Below are 20,478 nucleotides of genomic sequence, written 5' to 3' on the forward strand. Positions count from 1 at the left end.
TCGAGGAAGGGTTTGTTCATCTGGGACAAAAGGTAGCCAAGCAGTGACGATTTTAGTGAAGCAAGTCACAGAAACACATCTTGCACCATACCTGTATAGGAGCTGGCCATGGTGCTGAAGCAGCAAGAGAGCATCTGAAACTGAGCCAATCAGCGATAGCAATGTACCCTGTTGCTTAGCAGTAGCCTGGAGAGGAGAGTGAGTAAGGGACTGAGCAGTGTCACATCTGCAGCAGACAGAGAATGAGAGACCCATGAAGACGCTCTGATGCAGACACAGTAACCCGGAAGGAGACAGGAAATGCATAGCTATCAGGAATTTATTTAAAAAAAACAACCATCGGAACACCATTACATGGTTTCCATTTGATGGTGGAAAACATCAGACCACCACCATCAAATGGAAAATACACTACCATCGGAACATAAAACATCTATGGTTAGTAACCATCGGATTTGACATCTATCCATACGTTGAACCTGCAGGCAGACTCCGGCCACCACTCCTTCACAGTGCTCCCATTTCAGAGTGAAGTTCCCGCTCAGCCACATGCCCTCGTTGAAAAGGAGGTACCTCCCATGGAAGTCAGCGCTGTTTTTAGACAGGGGCATCACAGAAAGGAAGCTCAACAGGAAACCTAGGAAATACAGGGTACATTGTGCAAAGAGGAGAATGCTCATCGCCATATTCGGCAACCGGGAAGGGGTACACATGGAGGCTGCAGAAATATGCACAGGTGCCCCAGCCCAGAGCTGTAACTAGACATTGTAGTGCCCTGTGCAAAAAAGCACATTGGTGCCGCCCCACACTTATTTTAAAACTGGAGGGGCCATGGCCTCTTGGTCGTGACTAAATCTCAGTTGTTATTTCCCCCCCAAAACCCCTCTATATGCCTCACTCTGTCTAAAACAATTTTACCTGCCCATTAATAACCACCCAAACTTCCTCCCTGTGCCTCTATTTCATTTGTGAAATAACCTTCCTTAATAATTCCCCTCATGATTCAATGAAGATGTGAATATTACTGACAGTACAATTTATATTTGTAATATTAAATAACATTGTACAGCACTTAAATACAATATGTGTGTGCTGCGCTTAATATATGTATATAGCTGCTCAGTATACACTATTCATAGCCACAAAACTTAAAAACCAAGCGCTTGTACAAAATTCCTAGAAAAGACAGACTTTAAAAATATCCAACATTAAGTCTATAGATATAGCTGTTTCTCTGGATATCAATCATAGCATAGCATTGACTTTACTTAAACAACGGGCTCTAAGCCCTGTATGTACTATTCAAATGATCATATATTCATTAAATTAGTGATGTTTATAGTCTTTTCAGACCAATTTGTGGAGTAGAAAATTCAAACAGCAATGTCCCGATGTAAAAAGTCCATATGGCCAGCCTCCAACTTTCCCTACCTTACTGCATCGTAACGGGCTTCTCCCTCCGGGGTTTCCTTTTGTATGTTGGTAGCCACGGTACCTGATGACGATAACGACTGTCACGTGGTTGGGCCCGCACTAATGGGGGACCGCTAAGTACTTGCTCCCTCCAGGGATTAGTTCTTCGCGGCAATACTCTCGTGCTGTGTGGAGCCCGCGGCACAGGATGATGACGTCAGGCGTTTGGGCGGCTTTGAGGATCTGGTGACACGCTTGCTGCTGAAGTTCCTTCGATCCTCCTTCACTCTCCAACGCATTTCGAACCTATGTGGTTCTTTTTAAGCGCTTGGTTTTTAAGTTTTGTGGCTATTGTACAGCACTTATCCCCACTGTCACTGGGTGCTGCACTGTTGCTTCACTGCTGTTCTCTGGTTCTGTACTGTAGGCTCTCCGTCACTCAGCTGAGCTCGCTCTGCCTTTGCCGTCTTATCTGACCTCCTGAGTCCTGACTCCTGCTTAGCTGTCAGAGTCAGCCCCATCACCCCCGCCCGTCCTAACAGCTCTTCGGCGCAGGGAACTGTGGGAATGGACTGTTAGAGACGTCATGACATAGCTCCCAGTCCCAAGAGACACTGCAGGAGATAGGGTAGGGGTGGACCAAAAGGGGCTGGCAGCTGCTGCGCTGCCCAGCACGATGCCATATGTAATAGTAGCTGTACCCCCGGCAGAGATGGAGCCGGACGCACCGCTACTATTATACATTGCAGCGGGCGGTACAGACAAAGATGATAGCGGGTGGATGCGGCCGGTTACACCCACAGAGCCTATGCGCTCTGTGCCGTCGTTCCGGTTGCACCACCCTAGTTACAGCCTTGCCCCAGCCCAGTGGACATGCTGCTGATAATGCTTATGGTAGCTGCAATACAAATGTCTAATCCATGATTCTCCTGCTTATCCCAGTGGCCAGACCCCAGCCAGCTTCAGGACAGCAGCACTGGGGGTTGTGGTGACACTGGTGAGATGCAGGGGGGCAGAAGTGAGATGCATGGGGTTGTGGTGAGATGCAGGGGATTGTGGTGACATGGTGTAGGTTGCAATGAGATTCAGGGGGCTTTGCTGAGATGAAATAGCTCCCGTGTGAAGCCGGGGAGGGTCGCATGTATAATATAATATTAAACAGCAGCATGCCATTTCTGCTCTAACACTAAACATAATGATCCTGCTAGCCCATTCTCTTTATTTTCTTGACTTGACTGCAGGGTCTGCAGGGTCTAAGGGTAAAAACTTCAGACTCGTCTTGTTTCCACCATTCCACCTTTTTAAAAATCCCTGGGACCAGAGGCTGTGCATGTAGTGATGGTTGATTTGGCTGTCATAATCAATTAACCGTAACAGTAACAGTGACACCCCTCCCCCCATCTTCTCATTGGCTGCTCGACCACAAAATGTCCTGCAGGTGACTATGAATAAAATGTGGCTGTACCCCATAACAACCAATCACATGTTTTGTTCTATTTGCTAAACTGTACTTGTAAATGTACATGGCACCTCCTCCTCTGTATGTAGTTAGTTTGTCAGTACTGAATGACAGTTGTACTGCCGACCCCTGAGCTATACGTGTCCTATCTTGGTATCATGCTACGTTCTACTAGAGTGTACTATATCTTCATATAAATCTAGTATCTCATAGATGGTTACAGGGACTATATTTGGTTAACAATCTGAATCTTCTTACTGAGCAACCTTACCAGACTGGATCAACAAGTTAACGGCAGTCATAATTGTCCTTAAATAGTAACACTGACAAGCATCATGTTACAACACGGGCCATTGGCAGCCACTTAATGACATTTCTCATGCTTAGATCTTATACTGGAATCTATATAAATAATGAAAATTTGTCATATACTGTGACTGTAAGCACAGGACAGGCATCACAGCAGAGCTAAGGCAGACCAAAGAGGGAATGTATCACAGGATGGGACGCTTGTCCCACACACATGCACACACTTGTCCGTAACACATTTTGGGCCTCATATACTGTTCAGTTGACAATAAACTCATTTATTGGGTGCAGATTATGCTCCTTTGTGTTGAGCATGAGCACAACAAACGTATTGGCATCTTTGCCTATGTAGCTTCATACGCATTTTTAGATAAAACCTTCGTATGCTTAGAGATGCAGAAAGAGGATGGAAGGGGCGTGTCTTGTACATAATGGGTGTGTTTATGCAAACGCATCCCAGGTAGTGCACACCAGCCTGTCAAGAGACATACCACTTGTGGTGCCTGACCCCTGGTGCATAATATGACCTGATGGTGAAAGTGATGTTTGGCAGCAGAGCCGTAACTAGATTTTTTTGTGCCCTGTGCCAGAGAGAGCATTGGTGACCCCCCCCCGCCCCAATTTATAAGATAGGGACATAAGATAGTGCACCTGAAAAAGGGCCAAGACCTCATGGGGAAGGGTGAGGGAAGATGCTGGGGATAAAAGAAGAGGAAGCTACAAGTGACAATGATAATAAACAGGAAAATTGACAGCCCAAACAGTGCCCATGGCACTGGTCGCACCACCCTAGTTACATCTATGTTTGGCAGCCACTTCTGCATGGCTGACACACTGTCTTGCAGGGCTGTGGAGTCAGCACATTAAACTTTCAACTCTGACTTCTCTTTTTTATTACAGTCCGGCTCCGACTCCTTCATAAATAGCAAATCTATACATTGAACACTTCTGCCAGCGAGTAATTGATTACTTACTTATTAGTTACTGGCAAATATATGAAAGTAGTGTAATTAAGTAAATGCAATACATGATTTCCCGTATTCTCCAGTAACTAATGCACAATGCTGTTTATCCTCACCCCCGCTGTACCAACTTTGTTAGTACTCCTCACCTATAACCTGTACTGAACCACTCCACTGCCTACATTATCTATATAATCATTGGCTAAGGTCTGTCCAGTCTCTGACATGTGCAGTGGGACCGGCACTCGATCCCTGCAGCGATGGGACAGACCAGCTGGTGAGGACAGAGGAGGAGCACTCTGCACCAGGCACAGGCCGGGGCAAGTATACAGCAAGGACGGGGCAGGACGGAGTGGGGAGGGGGAGGTATGGGGATGGGAGGGACTGAGCTGGGAGGGGGCTAGATGAGGCCAGGGGGTGATGGATGGTGGTGATTTGCCAGTACCCTTTACTAATTAATGTCATATTACCATATATGTTACTTACTTACACTCACCAATCACTTTCTGAACAATGGACAAGTCTTCAAACTCACTATGCAGCTACAGTTTTTTGTCTTGTTGTCTTCAGTAACAGTACTATTTGTTTTTCGATTCCAGGTGTTGGAGTTACTATGGTGCTGATATCAACACTAGTATCTATTTACTACAATGTGATTATTGCCTACAGCCTGTTTTATTTATTTGCATCGTTTCGAAGTTACCTGCCCTGGTCTGACTGCTTTGAGTGGGCAGATAGTAATTGTCGCAGCGGATTAAGTGGTAAGTAGGCTTAGTCTTATTGATAACTTTAGTCATGGATGAATGAGAAGGGAGCACATGGGAATGGGATGACTCTTGTGTCGGGGAGAAGGGGTGAAGCACCATTTAATCCATCAGTATTATGGTTACATTTCTATTGTAAGATCAACTATACTGTATGCTCATATAACAAAGAGCATACCCACGGCACACCCTCATTCTGAACTTTGGAGCTGCCGAAGTCTTGATCCAGCTGGAAATGTGTCTGTTTTGCAGAGTAAAAGTGTCAGAGCTAGCCGACACCACTTTAAGAAGGGTTTATTTGGATTATCCTCATTTATAGCTTAATTTAATCATGGCTATGAGAGAAGATCTGAGTGTGTATAACATGAACCTGCAATATACAAATATATAGATCAGCACTTTACTCCACATCTAAGGACATGTAAAAAGTAGTTTTTTGGGGGGGTAAAAATATTCTTCTCACCCCTTGAATCTCAATTACATAGATCAGTCTCACACAACTAAACTTATGTCTAACCCACGTACGTTACTGGGGTGCATCCTGTATCTAACCCACAATCAGCAAAGGACACCCTCATTCATCCTCGCGTTCAACGAGAGAATGCAAAACAATGTCACCTCCTTTGTCTCCTGTCTTGTACACAATGCTTGTCTACAATTTGTTATCCACTCTTGTGCCTTTTCTCTGCCTGGTCACCCTTATCCAAGCCGATTTCCCCTTCCTCCACCTTGTTACCTGTTACATTGCTAGAAATGGGAAGCGGTCGGGAAGCCAATGGACGGAATCCCGACCGTCGGCTTCCCGACTGTCTAATCCCGGCAAAGGGTTAAATGACAGGCGTCGATATCCCGACGCCTGTGATTTTACCTATGCCGGGAGCCCGACACCCGGCTTACCAATCGAAGGTAAGCCGGGCGCTGACATTACCTTTGACGATTGGGATTTCCTCCTCTGCCGGGATGCTGCTGTCGGGATTAGAACTGCCGGCAATGCAGCCGACGGTAAATCGTATGTATTTCCTAGAAATGCCTTTTTACAAAACACAGAAGCCCTTTGTTGTCACAGGAAACCATTGCAGTGTTGCACATCTCTCAAAATAAATTTTCCTACAAGACTTACTGCTTCACTGGTGGCAAAGAGATTAAAGAACCTGGATGTAGTCATAATACCGACAGTCGGGATGCCGGCACTTAGGATGACACCTGTCAGAGTCCCGACCACCGGCTTCCTGACAGTCAGTACTGGGGTTAGGGTTAGACACAAAGGGGAGAGATAGAGTTAGGCAATAAGGGTGGAGGGTTAGGCTTATGGTGTGTGTGGCTGGGTTAGGTTTAGGCACTAGGGGTTATGGTTAGATTTGGGCAATGCGGAGGGAGAGTTAGGGCTATTTCAGACACAATGGTTTTGTCTAGATGGACAAAAACTGTCCATTTTTTATTCTGTGGATCAATCACTCTTACAAGCAATTGTTTTTTATCTTGAGCTCCTGCATCCCATACCCAACCCAAAGAAACAAGTAGCCCAACACCCATATTATAAATATCTGTCAAGACTGGACTCCCAGGAGCTCTAAGGTTTGTACAGCTGCTACCATTGGGATCCCTGCTGCTAAACCACTGCTGAACATTTATGTATCCTACCAAAGCAAATCACTGACATCACATAATTTCACTGGCTCGTTCCTCCACTATGATACTGAGTAGTCACAGCATGATTAGCCCCACACAGCGCTCGCGCTCTATTACTGTTCCATGATCGCAGTAACAGCAGCTACTTTTGGGACATAAAGCTCAAACTCCAATAAACAGTGGTGGATCCATGGAGAGCAATCCCTGGTGATTGGCCAGCGCCAGCTGCAGGTCACAGTGCAGGTGGCAGCTCCTGTGTATAGTTCACAGCTGGGCTACTCCTAAGGGGAGGGAGGTGTGAACATAATAATAGCAGTAGCGGTCTCTGCTCTCTCCCTGGCCGGCATTGTGTGCTGCTGCTGCCGCTGCTGTTATTGTGTTCCCAGCTCCCTCCCCTTAACAGCAGCCAATTTTAAGCCTAATGCTAAAGTAATGTAAATGAGGGAAGGGGATATTTTGAGAACTTCTGCATTAGTAGGTATCTCTAAAAATTCATATGTAACCCCAAATTATTACTTATGACACATAATGTGTCTTGTTCATGCGGGGGTGCTGCCAAAGACAATATATGCAGAGGAAAAAAGGAAAAGGATTGTCTCTTTGTTTGGCTCGCTATAGAAGTTGATATGTAAAATATAACCTTTATTTCATTCATTAAAATTGTGTACCGTACCATTGAAATATTAAAAACAATAATTCATATTAAAGATAACATGAAGCAATACAATTTGCAAAGTTGTGAAATAAACAGAATTAATTTCTGATGTAGTCTTGCTCACAGTTTTATATGCTATAATATCATAGGTAAATATTAGCTTATTGTGGGATGAGGGTGTTCCATGTCAACATTATTATATGTTACATTATGGTGTCGACATTGTGATTGTCATAGTGCTGACTATATTTTGGGAGTACCTATTTTCTGTATCATGGAAGAAAGTGACTGTAGTTGAAGAAACATATTGTACATATATAAATTAATGTCCCTTTTCTTTCATATGTCAAATTGAAATAAATCTATTATGATGTATGTAGTCGGGAATCCGACGGACCTAATCCCGACCGCCGGCTTCCCGACTGTCTAATCCTGGCACGGGTCTAAAGACAGACATTGAGATGCTGACGCCTGTCTTTAGACCTACACCGGGAGACCGGCGCCTTGCATCCCGATCGAAGGGACGCCGGGCAAAGATAGCCGCGGGGGGGAGAGTTAGGTTTAGGGTTCCCCGGGGGGACTTAGGGTTAGGCACCCCCCGGGAGGTTAGGGTTAGGCTAGGGGAAGGGGGGGTTAGGGTTAGGCACCCCCGCGGGGAGGTTAGGGTTAGGCACCCCCAGGTTTAGGCAGCGGGGAAGGGGGGTTAGGTTTAGGCACTTAGAGGGGAGATTAGGGTTAGGCACCCCTAAGGGAGGGTTAGGGGGTACAATAGGTTAGCAAATACTTACCTTAGGATGATCAGGATTTTCACTGCTGCCTGGATACTGCTGTCAGGAGTCGAACCACAGCCAAGCGTCCAGCGGTAAATCATACCAATTCCTATTTATATATTGAAACCAAAATAACATTTCCTTTCCAGGTTTATGCAATGTAACATTGGATAACACTACAGCAATAATGAATGTGTCATTGCTACATGAAAACAACCTCACCTGCTCCAACGACAACACCACAGAGCTACCAAGCAAACAGTATTGGGAGTAAGTATGATGGTTATCCAGAAGGCGGATAGTGTTTGGTTTGATAACTATAGCTCCTTGCTACTTATGTCAAAACTTTTGGAGACAAAACACTTTCTAGACATTACATGGCCATCTAGCATTACATGAGGGATATGTTCAATATACCGGCGCAGGGGATCCCATTGCTCAGAATGCCGGCGCCGGAATCCCGACCGCCGGAATCATGAAGGGAAATAGCGGGGTTAGGGGGAGGGTTAGGGGTTAGGCACAGGGGGAGGGTTAGGTACTAAGGGGGGAAGGATTAAGTTAGGGTGCGGGAAGGGAGAGGGAGGGTTAGGATACCGACCAACAGGTGTCGGTATCCTAACCCTGTCAGGATTCTGACCGCCGGGATCCTGACCGACAGCATCCGGTACCCATCCCGTACGTGAATGTATTGTGGATTGTACAGCTCTCACACTGCATTGAAGGACATGTTAGGATCATATAGTAAGGCACAGAGCAAGCATGTCTGTAGGCATGTACCAAGACTGCTTGCAACTGACCTAATTGATCCTGTGTATCTTATACATGTTGCAGGTGTGTACAGGGGTAAGTTTATGAGCTATTCTCATAGCTATGATATTTTACATTGATCTATCAGTGAGTATATGGTCTCTAGCACAAATGCCACCAAACACATATATGGCTGCCTTGTACATATGCCGGTCGAGCCGGCCAACTTCAGAGAAGGATCGCTGTAAATTACACAACCTCACCTTTTGCACCAAGCTCCTGGTTCTGGACTTTGACATGGAGTCACCATGATGTTGTAGCCCAGATGTCATGACGTTGAAACGCAGCTAAGTAAAATTTTCACTTATACCACTTTCACACAAAAATGCTGGGTCTGACCTGGATTTTTATCAACTCATGTCACAAGCAGGTCAGACCAATTTCACATTGTACTTGGACAGGGTTATTCCCGAGTAGACCCCATTCACACTGAACTCGTTTAAGCCCTGCACAACCTGTGTGTGACATTCCAAATGGACTTTTTTCAGGCTCAGAAAGATGAGGTCATAAAACAATGGGTAGTGACTGCTCCACAGCTGCCAAACAGCTCATATTAGACATGACCCGGATCAATTGACCTGGGTCGCGCCTTACTCACCATACCTGGGGTCAGTGCGACCAGGGTTGGATTACTGGGACAACTCGGGTTGACCCTTTCACAATAAGCCAGGACCCAAATTGCCCCGGCAATAATGGTTATTAGTTTGGTGTGAAAGGGGTATTAGTCAAGTCCTTGACTATGACAGGCTGACATAACCCCTAGATATGGCCCTGCTTGTATGTTACCACTGCTGCTATCTAGTGTCCTTTAGAGGTGAATGAAACAGATTTACCACTGAGCAGATGCATCCAATTCAGTGAATGAATTAAGCAGTAGACAAAAAACCATTTGAAGACCCATAGTAACCCCATACTCTTGAGTATTATATAACTTGCGTTTTTCTTTATATTTATAGATTTGTATAGCCTTTTGCGTTGGTCTGTTTAATACTGTTTATCACACATGATATCACAGTGATATTTTATTGTATGTTATAAATAAGAAATATGAGTTTGTCCTCTTTGGATCCTTAAAAAGAAATTCCATGTCCCATATTTCCATGAATCTATTATACAATCCCGAGGCATTAGAGTTCCCAACAGACATTTCTAACCAATACATACTGTACCTTACTAGTGTCACAGCCGGCTGGACATCTAGGTGTCCATCCCTATGATGCAACACATGTTATTTGGCTACTAGGGGGTCCATTTACTAAGCTTTGGATGGAGATAAAGTCCCAACCAATCAGCTCCTAACTGCCATGTCACAGGCTGTGTTTGAAAAATGATAGTTAAGAGCTGATTGGCTGGGAATTTATCTCCATTCACTATGAGGGGAATTCAATATGAAACGTAAACTTCGCTGTCGAAGTTTACGTTTCATATCAGAGTTTTTACCTCGGATAAAGTATCGTGCGCGTGCCCGCTTATCCCCATATAAAACTAACGAAAACGGGAGCCTGCGAAGTGGGATTTGCGTAAAGTTATGAAATTTTCCTTAAAAAAATTGTAGGACCCCCCTAAAGTTGTAAAAACATGGGGGATCACTATGGGTACCCCCGTTTTAGCCTGTAAATGAAAGTCGGGGATTAAATAGCCGCAGCAGGTGTTTTTTTCCAACATTGAATAAGTGATGCAGAAGAGCACTTAGGTTATTTTTTTATTTTTTTAAGTGGTCCCATCAAATTGGGGTACATGAAAATGGGTACTAGCATATTTTGATGTCCCTAAAGTAAGTTTTTAAAAATTCTGCATTTGTACACCTGCCGCTATAAATCTATTCTAGAAAACACCTGCCGCATACTTGCAGAATAGCCCTGAACCTATTTCCCTATTGTTAAACAAATTTTTCCCATTTTTTTTTTTTCACCCCAATTTTTAAAATAATTTTTTGGGGTGTCCCTATTTTTTTTAAAACTTTTTTTTGACATAGTGATCTCTTAAATGTCATTCCCAGGGGTGCAGGCTATTTTTGTCCCTAAAGTAAGTTTTTAAAAATTCTGCACTTGTGCACCTGCCGCTATAAATCTATTCTAGAAAACACCTGCCGCATACTTGCAGAATAGCCCTGAACCTATTTCCCTATTGTTAAACAATTTTTTCCCATTTTTTTTTTCACCCCAATTTTTTTAATAATTTTTTGGGGTGTCCCTATTTTTTTTCAACTTTTTTTGACACAGTTATCTTTTAAATGTCATTCCCAGGGGTGCAGGCTATTTTTTTTAAGCCTGCACCCCTAAACCCCAATTCTGCACTTTTTTTCGCCACCTATTCAGTGGTGAAAAGTTATCCCCGTTTTTTTTCAAAGACTTTTCGAACCTGCGAAAAGTCTTTGAAATTTAATACAGTGTAAAACTAAAACCTGCGATAATGACGTCATAGGTGCGATATTAACGCAAAAACGATGTTTTTGCTCCCATATTGAATACCCCTATTTATCTCCATCCAAGGCTTAGTAAATAGACCTGAGATCATTTAAAAGGATTTCAGGTTTGCTGACTTTGTTTAGCCTCGTAAAAGCTAAATAGCAAAAGCGAGTCAGTGTTTCAGCTCTTTCAAATGTGATTTACAATATGTGATCTGATTAGAACTGTGTGTCTAATCCGTGCATTAGCATACAGTTATCATTATTTTTGCAGCACGGGTCCAAGGGGAAAAAAATAGCTTGTTAAATATGTCCCCAAGTCTTAATTTTTAGGACACGCCATTCTTGTGCCATACTCACAAACTATCTCTGTGTCTGCTAATTACAGCACAGTCAGCCCACAATAAAACTTATTAGAACCGCACAGCTATTTAACTTCTATACACATCAAGACAGTTCCTGTGCTGGTAATCTACAGTGGGTTCATTACACAGCAACTAATTATAATACTGTAACATTTCAGATAGGTTAGATATATACAATCAATAGCAGGAGTAATTTTTACTGCCAAAGCAGAGGGACTGAATAATTTGTTCTCACATGAACAGAAACTCCGCTAAAGGTGTGTATCCACTAACAGACATAGAAACGAGAGAATGATTACGACATTGTAACCGTGCTGTCGTTTCTATGTCTGTGATGTGCCTACACTGAACGTTCGGTCGTAGGCACATCCATCATCCCCATACATGCTGAACCTGACGTGATTGTCAGGTTGACCAGCATGTACGGGCGATGATAGAAGGCAAAAAAAGTCCAGCGGGCACGCGCATCGCTTGTCGTTTTTGACTTTTAAATGCCCAATTTGCAGACGATTAAAAAGCAATTGAACGATTACGATATCATTATTGTTCAATCACCCGGTTTAATAACCTAGTGGATATGTGGCATTAGGGCATGATCTATCCACCAACGCTACTTAATAAGGAGTTTCCCTGATAACATGAATTAACCCTATAATGCACATACCGTGAAGCATTATAATGTGATAATTGTGTCTGGCTTGTACAGTATTCCATCAGATAAACACTCACTATAGTGGATTAACACCTTGGGAGTTGCTGGGGAATGAATTGTCAATTTCCTATACTCTGTACAAGTGACACACAGCTACAATGTATAGAGAATGTTGCAAAAAACAATTTAGGTGATATGTTACGATCTGATAGCAACATTTCTTCAGAACTGAATTAGAACAGTGCATCAGTACTTTGAATTTCAGTCAAGATATATGATATAGGTACCAGAGCCGTAACTAGACTTTTTGGTGCCCTGTGCCAGAAAGAGCATTGGTGCCCCCTCATTTTTTCAAAGGGACATAATGCACCCAAAAAAGGGCCATGGCTTCATGGGGAAGGGCCAGGGAAGAGATAGGAGAGGCCAGGAGATGCTGGGGATGAAATAAGAGGAAGCTACAAGCAAGAATTATAATAAACAGAAATTTGACAGGCCCAAACAGTGCCCCCTGCCCTGTGGTGCCCTGTGCTATGGCACCGGCCGCACTACCCTAGCTACGGCCCTGATAGGTACTATTATCTTTGAATTGGATTTTGACATTTGCAAACATGAGAAAAATATAAATACTTGTGCCTCCTTTGAGAAATATATGAAGATTTAATTCTCATAATTCTACCTGTGTATATAGAGGTTAAGAAAATTTACCTCGTACAACAAGTGACCACTTATGATCCTCAAATACCTCTGTACTATTTGGAGTATACATAAACACAATAATTAAGGGTGGATACCCAGTGTTTTATTAATGTATAATAGAAATGAGCAGTTCAGATTTACTTGGTTACACTTAGATCTGGAAATTTTTTATCGTATTAGCTATCTGGCTCTTATGTGTTTTGGATAGCCATTAGGAAAAATCCAAACTTGCGCTAATTTGGTGCTCATCTCTAATGTATAGCTCCGCCTTATACAGGTAAAGTTCTCCTTATTTCAATGGACTAGCGAATACTCTTACAATAATTTTTTTTTAAGTTATGAGACTACCTAATATGTATGGGTTTCTGCACAAATATACATGGTATCTTGAACAAAGTAAAATTCAAATAACTTCTATACTGTTGTAATATTACCTACTCTAATTAAAAGCTATTTCATTGGATCTTTGGGCAGTCTAGCTAATTTCAACTACACCATACACTAGCACCAATAGATGCGGTACAGTACACATATTAACTCTATCATAGCAATAGAAGACAACATAGAGGCACACAGCTGATTCTGGAGAGTTCCAGTGAATGGCATGGCTACCACGATCACCCAACATGAACCCAATGGAGCATTTATGGGACGTGGCGGAGAGGTCCAACCACATCCAAGATTCTGCACCTACAAATATCAGGGAGCTGTGGGAAGGTATCCAGACGACATGGGTCATCATCTCTCCACAGGTCATTCATCCACTTGTGGAATCGGAGCCACGTCCAGTTGCTGCACTGCTCCAGGCTAGAGGGGGGTCCTACACAATACTAGGAGTCTATCCCATGACCTCAGTACTTGTTATTTTCTATGTACCAAATGCAGACTTCTTTTTTCTATCTTCCTCCAAAAGTGTACTGTATGTTGTCTGTGGTAGCACTGCCCATACAATAATGGATACAGAATTACAATAAGATTGTGATACCTAGGACATCATTATTGAGTTATCCAAATAATGTTTCCCAGTGCAACAGATAATTTCTTCCCCTCTTGTGTTCAATAGAATGCAGCCTCCATCAATGTAGCTGGCAGGTGCAACTTACAGGGACAATATCTGTCACTTACAATATTCTTAAATAAATGTTTTTGTGTCAGAAACTAGAAAAGAACCATTTCAGATGCCACACCAAGCAGCGTATTAGGCCCAGTCTACCATACAATTTACAATACTAAATGCCTGGAAATGCTTCAATTAATTTGAGAAGTTAAATTAAAGTACAGTTTTAGCAGTATCATTGAAAGTTCAAATAGACTTGTCAGCACATTAGAGATCGGAACAAACACAGTAATATGGGTATAAACAGACAGCGAAGGGGTAGGAGGGCCCGGCTCACAATTATACAATCTATTGGAAATTAAGAGTTTGATACATGAGAAAAAAAGTAGGTAAAACAATGATACGTCATTCTTCAATATCAATATGAACATTATAGTATGCAATAGGGGAATACTATATATGTGGGAATGTATTTAGATTTCAACTGACTTGTTTTCATTATTTCAGTAAAGTGGCTCTAAAGCGGTCGAGTGGCATGGACGAGACAGGTCAGATAGTTTGGCACTTAGCCCTATGTCTGCTGCTAGCATGGATTATATCTGTTGCTGCATTGGCGAAAGGAATACAGTCTTCTGGAAAGGTAAATGTGCATTGCTGCAATAATATGCTGTAGGTTTCTAATACCGGAGCAGACACCACTCACTTTGTGGTTTAATTAGACCTTCCAAAAGGCTTAATGTAGAATTATGCTATAGTCCAGTATATAAGTGGTGTGAATACATATACAGTATATCTGTGAAATTATAGTCCAACACCAAATGCACCACAAAATATACTCATAGAGATATATTTATTAAAGTGCAGGTTTTTAGAAGTGGAGTTGTTGCCCATAGCAACCTATCAGTTTCTAGCTATATCTTCTAGAAGGAGATAGATAAATGATAAGTAGAATCTGATTGGTTGCTATGGGCAAAATCTCCACTTCTAAAAACCCTTGTGGAATAGACTGTTCCAGTACTTTATGGTCCAGAAAGCAGCATGTTAACAAAAAAGCATTTATACTATAGTTTTCTTATTTTAATTAAGTGCAAAGTTTGAATTTTATTTCTTAATATTGGTGTAAAAAAGGTTAATTATGATATGCTTTATTATTTTTTATTTCATGTACAAGTTTTTAATGTATCTTTATGTAAGTAAATTACCATATACTCTACTATGAGAATGTTTTGTGGTGCATTTGGTTCTAATTTCAGAGAACAACTTCAGTCTCAAGGCCGTAACTAATGGTGTGCAAACTGTACCGTTGCAAAGGGTGTAGGGCTCTGGGGCGGCACCGTGGCTTGCAGGGTCCCTGGAACAGTACTCTGCAGTCAGTAACGCTACTGCAGGTCCATCTGGGATGCTTCGGGCAGGCACGCTGCAGTCTGTGGAGTTGACTGGGAAGTCCTTAGGATGCTCCGGGCAGAGCTCTAATTCCAAGAACTGGCAGCCCCACTCCTAGGCATGACATCATAAGGCACATGTTTAGGGGCGGAGCTGGCACAGAGCGCACTACCGTCCAGTTACGGCTGTTCAGCCTGTACCAATCTCTGAATAGGAAATTGCCTCCAGTCTATCTTGGATTAAAAGGAAGATTTAACCTTTAAAGACATCATATAAAACTAGGGATGAGCGGGTTCGGTTCCCTGAGAACCGAACCCACCCGAACTTCGGGGATCCGGGGCGATCCGAGCCCAAGCTCGGATCTCCCTGTCTGCCCCGGATCCCTCTCCCGAGGCAAAACCTCGAGATCTGCTGTCGGATCTCGAGGTTTTGCCTCGAGCGGCCATTTAAAAAAAAATGCCTTTGCCTTTAATGGGCAAAGTGCTGATTGGCTGACAGAGCCGTCTGTCACGGCTCTCAGCCAATCAGCATTATGGTGCTCATTTGCATGTAGCACGGACTCGTGAGATCCGTGCTACATGCATCTGTGTGATTGACAGTGACACAGAGCACAGATGGGTCAGTGAGACCCGTCTGTGCTGCTGTGTATTTCAATGACACAGATGCACGCACGGACCAGGAGATCCGTGCTACTTGCATCTGTGTCATTGACACAGAGCACTAACGGGTCCGTGAGACCCGTCTGTGCTGCTGTGGTAAATAAAATAAAAAAAACCTGTGTAAAAAGAGAAAAAAATGGCGTGCCCCCCCCCAAAAAAAGAGCAACCAGCCCCGGGCATTAGTGACCCAGTGCTGGGTGTGCTTAAATACAGGGGACAAACGACATAGGGGTCCCCTGTACTTAAACACAACCAGCACCGGGCTAGTCAGAACCAGAGCTGGTTGCCAAAATACGGGGGACAAACGACGTAGGGGTCCCCCGTATTCTGCGCAACCAGCTCTGGGCTCTGATCCGGTCCTGGTTCTGGAAATACAGGGGAAAAAAATGAGTAGGGTTCCCCTGTATGTTCCAGAACCAGCACTGGACTTTTTCTAGTGGGGGGGCTGATGCCACAGCCAGGGGAGCCCTTTCACCGGGCCCCCCAGCCGCAGCATCAGCCCTGACCGCTAGTCAGCCCAGGCCGGGGATCCCTGGAGAGCTGGGGACCCCCCCAATAAAGGGGTCACCCTCTCCAGGGCACCCCAGGCCCAGGCTGATAGCCCGGGGCTATCCCCGCCACCCCTGGTGGCGGTGGGTGGCGGGTTGATTGTGTGGTGTGGTGTAAATAAAGAATATCAAACATTGTCTTTACAAGTAGAACTGCAAGTCCCAGCAAGCTTGCCCCGCATGCTGGTACTTGGAGAACCACAAGTACCAGCATGCAGGGCATTAAGGGCCCACTAGTACCTGTAGTTCACCTGTAAAAAAATGTTTAAAAAAAACACAGGACACACACACCGTGACAGTATAAGTTTATTAAACATACATACACACACACACATGTACACATACTCACCTATGTAACCTGTAGCATCGGTCCACTTGTCCGGTAAAGTATCCCTAGGGGACCTGTGAAAAAAAACATACTCACCATCTCCTATGCGAGGTTCTGTCCTCTTCGTTCCAAAGTAGGCATCCCCGGACTTGGCAAAAAAAAAAAAACGAAAACGCGATCCACGAACTTAGTACCGTTCTATAGAACGGTACTTCCCGAATGAGAGCTTAGCGGCGGGGTATCACCATGGAAACCCCGCTGCTAAGCGTTCATTGGCTGAGAGAGGCCATCTCCCGTCTCTCTCAGCCAATGAACGGCTCCCTCCATTGTAGTCAATGCTGGGAGCCGCAAGGTTATTAAAGTTTACCCTGCGGTTCCCACCATTGACTACAATGGAGGGAGCCGTTCATTGGCTGAGAGACGGGAGATGACCTCTCTCAGCCAATGAACGCTTAGCAGCGGGGTTTCCATGGTGATACCCCGCCGCTAAGCTCTCATTCGGGAAGTACCGTTCTATAGAACGGTACTAAGTTCGTGGATCGCGTTTTCGTTTTTTTTTTTTGCCAAGTCCAGGGATGCCTACTTTGGAACGAAGAGGACAGAACCTCGCATAGGAGATGGTGAGTATGTTTTTTTTCACAGGTCCCCTATGGATACTTTACCGGACAAGTGGACCGATGCTACAGGTTACATAGGTGAGTATGTGTACATGTGTGTGTGTGTATGTATGTTTAATAAACTTATACTGTCACGGTGTGTGTGTCCTGTGTTTTTTTAAACATTTTTTTTACAGGTGAACTACAGGTACTAGTGGGCCCTTAATGCCCTGCATGCTGGTACTTGTGGTTCTCCAAGTACCAGCATGCGGGGCAGGCTAGCTGGGACTTGCAGTTCTACTTGTAAAGACAATGTTTGATATTCTTTATTTACACCACACCACACAATCAACCCGCCACCCACCGCCACCAGGGGTGGCGGGGATAGCCCCGGGCTATCAGCCTGGGCCTGGGGTGCCCTGGAGAGGGTGACCCCTTTATTGGGGGGGGTCCCCAGCTCTCCAGGGATCCCCGGCCTGGGCTGACTAGCGGTCAGGGTTGATGCTGCGGCTGGGGGGCCCGGTGAAAGGGCTCCCCTGGCTGTGGCATCAGCCCCCCGCTAGAAAAAGTCCAGTGCTGGTTCTGGAACATACAGGGGAACCCTACTCATTTTTTGTCCCCTATATTTCCAGAACCAGGACCGGATCAGAGCCCAGAGCTGGTTGCGCAGAATACGGGGGACCCCTACGTCGTTTGTCCCCCGTATTTTGGCAACCAGCGCTGGTTCTGACTAGCCCGGTGCTGGTTGTGCTTAAGTACAGGGGACCCCTACGTCGTTTGTCCCCCGTATTTAAGCACACCCAGCACTGGGTTACTAATGCCCGGGGCTGGTTGCTCTTTTTTGGGGGGGTGCACGCCATTTTTTTCTTTTTTTACACAGGTTTTTTTTTTTTTTTTTTACCACAGCAGCACAGACGGGTCTCACGGACCTGTCATTGCTCTGTGCCAATCACACAGATGCATGTAGCACGGATCTCCCGGGTTCGTGCTACATGCAAATGGGCACCATAACGCTGATTGGCTTCCTGTCTGCCACTGCAGTGCCACTCCTAGATGGGCCACGTGTTTGTGCCGCCCCCTTGTGTCGCTTAGCATAGTCATCCAGCTTCCTCGGTACAACCTTTTGGCCTAAAAACAATATTGTGAGGTGTTCAGAATAGAGTGGAAATGAGTGGAAATTAATGTTATTGGGGTTATTAATAGCGTAGGAACAAAAAAAGGCCCATTTATGTGATTTTAGCGTTTTTTTTTTATTTTTTAAGAAAAAATCCAGATCCAAAACACAAAACCCAGAACCCAAAACACGGAAGGGTGGTTTTGGCAAAACCAATCCAGATCCAAAACACGAAGAAAGATCCAGATCCAAAACCAAAACACAAAACACGAAAAGTGTCCGGTGCACACCCCTATATAAAACCATTAAGAAATGTCTTTAAAGTACACATATTAATTGGAATTGTTCCCAGTTTTAATAACACACTACACTATCAGCACTATCTTTTGTTGTCTTTGTCATTTGTCTATTTAGGTCTTTGCTGGTTGGGATCATATAAGAGAGCTGCCACATTTTAAGAAATTGTTAAAAATTAAGCGCATTGAAGTATATGAGCTTACATATGTAAACATACCTGAGAGATATTCTTCATCATTTTACATTATATTAGTGGTTACAGATAATATATTTCACTACAGTATCCAGTACCTCATCCTTACTAGAAAGTGACAAAGATAATTTGCTTCACATTTGTCATACATACTGCATATATGTCCTATCCCTACTTTTGCACAAATGCATCTTTTCTTGTAGTTCAAATTGGCAACATATGCAGGGGTGCTAGAAGATCTGCTGTCTAAAGGGAGGAGTAGGGCCAAATAGGGGAGTTCCTTCTCTTAGTGCAGATTACGCACAGGAATGAGTGCACACGAAATACAAACATCCTCAGTTAACTAGCGGCATTGATCCACATTTTCTCCATTTCATAAAAATTCCTGACTGTCCTTGAGCAACGCTATGGGACGAATTCCAGTAGCCCATTAATGTAACTGGGCTGAAAAAGGGTATTAGCCTCAGGCTTTAACATCTGGAGCAATTCAATTTCAGACCCTTTTTCACCCAAGCTCTTTTTACAGCCCATTAAATTAATGTGTTAACAGTCGTTAACACATGTTAACGGGCATTAACAAATAGAATCTGTGATAAGTTCATGGATCTATGCTGTTAAAGGGGTCTCTTCACCCGTTAACAGGCTATTTTATGGGGACTTCATTTTTTGTCTCTGATCAGACCCCCAAAAAAATCCCTGTTATATGCAGCCTGCGGGCTGCCTTCAGGGCTAATTGAATAGCCCCAGGGGATCAATTAGCACGCACAAATTACCGCAGCTAATTGAGTTGCCCCCTATAGCTCACAAAATACACATTTACTTTCTTATGTGCCCCTGTATGCAGCCTAATTGCTGCAAATGGTGCCACCATATACTGTGGTAATAGATAAGAGTAGGAGTAACAATCTGGACACTGTCACATAGGGACACATAGGGATTCATTATTGGGACTTGATCCAGATAATTATAATTTCTTATCAACGATTATCACGGCAATAAGAAATTAAGGATCACTGTTATGGATTAAAAATCACATCCAGGGTCAGGGACTTCGATAGAAGCAAGCCCTAGTGATGTTCATCTGCGATATCCGATGCGGTCCCCCATACATATATTCAGCGGATACTTAATATTTGCGGGTACCCGCCAAAACACCTTATGTCCCACAAAGTGAATTTGAGAAATAGGCCCCTGAGTGTATAAAAGTAGTTTAATACGGGTTGGGTATGGAATGCCTGCGTTCGGGATCTCAACGGTAAGAATCCCAGTCAGGGGCTGGCTGGCAACTTTTAGCCTGGGGGTCAAATGCATGCAGGCGGCCCTGGCAGAGGAGTAGCGTGTAGTCAGGGTGCCAGGCCTCCAGTAGTGCCCCCAGTAGTGATCCCCCCTATGCAGTGCCCCTTATACAGTGCCGC

General features: G+C 44.0%; 1 protein-coding gene across 1 annotated transcript in view; it reads left to right on the top strand.

The window, feature by feature from the left end:
- Positions 1 to 20,478, top strand: part of LOC148538577 (sodium- and chloride-dependent neutral and basic amino acid transporter B(0+)-like) — a 71,625-nt gene that overhangs the window by 26,719 nt on the left and 24,428 nt on the right. The window contains exons 4-6 of the mRNA XM_088452596.1: positions 4,743 to 4,904; positions 8,111 to 8,231; positions 14,453 to 14,585. Of these exons, the coding sequence (XP_088308722.1) occupies positions 4,743 to 4,904; positions 8,111 to 8,231; positions 14,453 to 14,585 (416 nt within the window). The remainder of the gene's footprint in view (positions 1 to 4,742; positions 4,905 to 8,110; positions 8,232 to 14,452; positions 14,586 to 20,478) is intronic.

The sequence above is a fragment of the Taudactylus pleione genome, unplaced genomic scaffold (assembly GCF_031769625.1).
Source record: "Taudactylus pleione unplaced genomic scaffold, aTauple2 ptg000039l, whole genome shotgun sequence".
Classification (NCBI taxonomy): Eukaryota; Metazoa; Chordata; class Amphibia; order Anura; family Myobatrachidae; genus Taudactylus; species Taudactylus pleione.